This window comes from Stylophora pistillata, chromosome 10 (genome assembly GCF_964205215.1).
Source record: "Stylophora pistillata chromosome 10, jaStyPist1.2, whole genome shotgun sequence".
NCBI classification, from domain to species: domain Eukaryota; kingdom Metazoa; phylum Cnidaria; class Anthozoa; order Scleractinia; family Pocilloporidae; genus Stylophora; species Stylophora pistillata.
Window position 1 is genome coordinate 21,585,169 of NC_142528.1, and position 2,857 is coordinate 21,588,025.

At 40.0% G+C, this 2,857-nt stretch overlaps 1 protein-coding gene across 1 annotated transcript; it reads right to left on the reverse strand.

The window, feature by feature from the left end:
- Positions 1-875: 875 nt before the first annotated feature.
- LOC148722225 (uncharacterized) lies at positions 876-2,603 on the reverse strand. Its single transcript, XM_088735495.1, has one exon. It carries the CDS (start codon positions 2,572-2,574, stop codon positions 1,777-1,779), a length of 798 nt encoding a protein of 265 aa, XP_088591621.1. The 5' UTR covers positions 2,575-2,603; the 3' UTR covers positions 876-1,776.
- Positions 2,604-2,857: the final 254 nt, after the last annotated feature.

Consider the following 2,857-nt stretch of genomic DNA (forward strand, 5'->3'; position numbering starts at 1 on the left):
GGATGTCTTTCTTGCTAGTATTATTCCACACACATGCCTTATCTGTGCAGGAAGGATCTGTGAAACCTTTCTGGTTGGCAAACTCAACTTTATATAAAAGGGCTATGACATGATTACAGCACTGACTGTATCCAGCTGTACAGCTACAATATGCCCCAAGAATTTCACCGGGAGATTTACAAATTATCCACACTTTATGAGGTTGTTCGCGAATTCTTTGAGATGGAGTGACAGATGCAAACAACAGAACTTTGTCTTGTCCATGAATTGTTTTTGAGTATACAGTGTGCACAAAACCACTTTTAAAGTATGAATACGCTTTTCTGATTTTATATTGACCAATATAGTCAGTGTCGAAAGCTTTTTTTCCAAGTATAAACGAGAATATTTGACCAATGTTTGTATGCGGCCACTTTGTTACACAGTCCTCCCAATCGACCATGGATAACGGATCCTTTATACCGCATGTGCGTAGTAGTTCTACATGTTCATTTTGTAGTGACTTGGCTTGGCTTTCGGCCGAATCTCGAATAGGCGTTTTATGTTCAAAAGCTACCAAAGCACGAGCAGCAAGATCCGAGTGTGTCCCTCCAGAGGGCAAACCTCGCTGTTTAAGATAAAACTGCAATTCCCCACATGAAAGTTCCAAAAAATCTTCGAGGTGCGTGGCCATGATCGTGTTGTTGGGATATTGAACTGTCAACGACTTTTGAGCGAGATGGCAATAACATAAAGAGCTCAAAATGTAGCTGTGACTTCTATATTGAACTATAAGTATTCAGATCGAGCAAAAGAGTGTTGTTCGTATCCGCCATTTTGGATTTGCTTGCCCTAATTACCCAGCATGCACTCAAGAGCGTGAACCGGTCTATTGTCAATAAGTGTGGCAGAATTATTATGGACTCTTGTAGGCTTGTCAATTACTGGAAAAAAGGAGTAACTTTGCAGGGACAGCAGAAAGTTATGAGAAAAATCACAGGTTTCAGATTTGAGGAGATCAATGTTGAAGTCGCCCATGACATATATCGGTTTATTAGCAGAGCTTAGTCTTTCTATTGTCATATCGAAATACGTTTGAAATTGTTCAGGAGAAGTATGTTGCCTATAGATTACACCACATATAACATTTTTACCTATTAAAAATTCGAGTTCAATCCATAAGGCCTGGAAAGCCTCGTTAGAGGTTTTTTCGAGAACTGTGTAATTTAAACTGGCGTCAACATACATACCAACACCTCCACAAGAAAGAGGAGTTGGCACCTGTTCGAATTGGTAATTAGGTATATGTGGATTAAAGTCTATTCTGGCCGAGTTTGTAATTTTAGTTTCGGTTATTCCGATTACGCTGAAGTGGTAGTCTAGTTCATCCAGTAAATGTACTTGCAAATTTTCAAGGTTACGTCGAAGGCTTCGTACATTATTATGTAGAATTGAGAAAGATGTTTTGTTTTCATCTCGCATGAGATCGTTTTTAAACTTGCAAAAGCTATGTGGTGAGAAATATCGGCTTCGAATTTGTTGATTATTTAGGTTGCTATCAGGATTGACCCTACTTTGAGTATTCAAACTAAAAATATCTAATTCATGGAGGCTACGGAGCTTATCTAAGTACTTTTTCGTTGGCAAGTTACTGTTCAGGCTATTATTGAACTGACCATGCGTTCGGATGATATCAACATTTGAGAAAGGAAGGTTTTTTAATAAAGATTTGTTTGCTCGGCAAACATATCTGTCACTTAGGACTACCATTGAGAGTTGTTATTACGAGATATATACTTAGCTTTGGTCTCCGTTTTCCAGACTGAGCAAATCACCAATATTCTTGATCTTGATGGCTCGAGACGTAGCGTCTTTCCGTAAATAAACAAAGGAGCCCTTTGACCAACAGTACTGGTAATAATGCTGTTCTTTAAACTTCTTCGCCTCGAACAGGACTGTTTGCATTCGGGGTGACAAATGATCAAAAATTCTAACCGCGCTTAACGAGGCATCCTCAGGGAGTCCAACGGAAGCCGGGTCCAATTTGCATGCATCTTTACGATGATTCATGACGCTTTCTTTGGCTAAACGCCTGACAAATCTACAAACTATCGGCTTTGGCTTTCCATTGTTATTCCTGCTGGGAACACGATGGGCGGTGTCGATGTCATACATCGATAGATCAGCTCCCGTTTCTTTAAAAATGTTTAGGCAAAGCTTGCTTATCGAGGCTGCGGATTCATCTTGCAGCCTCTCAGGCACTCCCACAATTTTTACATTATACTGGAAACTATGTTCTTGAATTTCGTCAATAGCATTTCCAATAATATCTACCTTGGCTTTCAGCTCTTCGAGTTTGGTGCTTAGTCGCTGGAGTTCGTCTTTGGCCATGCCGCTAAAGAGATGGAAGTCGTCGTATTTCTTGCTCAAGAACTCTACACATTGGGCACCTTCTTCGCTGGGCAGAACTTCTTCGCTTCTCTCGCTATGTCGCTGTATCAACTCCTTCAATCTAGCTACCTCGTCCGACATTGACGATAGTTGCGCTTTAAGTATGTTATTCTCCTTCTTCAAAGCCGCAACTGACCCAGGCATTGCACAAAGGTTAAACGAAAGGACACACACAAAAAAAAAACAGAATACAAAAATAAGAAAAAGCAAAGAATATAAAGAAACTTAGCGGAGCTCAAAAATCACAACCGTCTTGACCAACATCCGCTGACCAACACTGAACATATTTCTGAGTTTAAACGTACTGAAGACTAACTTAATATCTAAATCAGTTCTACAATAACGTTTGAGTAGTTGTCTTAACTTAGTCTGAGCGATGTTCGAAAACCGACCAACGTAGGGAAGTTTATAATAGTGCGCAGAAGGT

Excerpts from the sequence above, each read along its gene's own strand:
- LOC148722225 (XM_088735495.1), bottom strand. The coding sequence starts at position 2,574 with ATGCCTGGGTCAGTTGCGGCTTTGAAGAAGGAGAATAACATACTTAAA.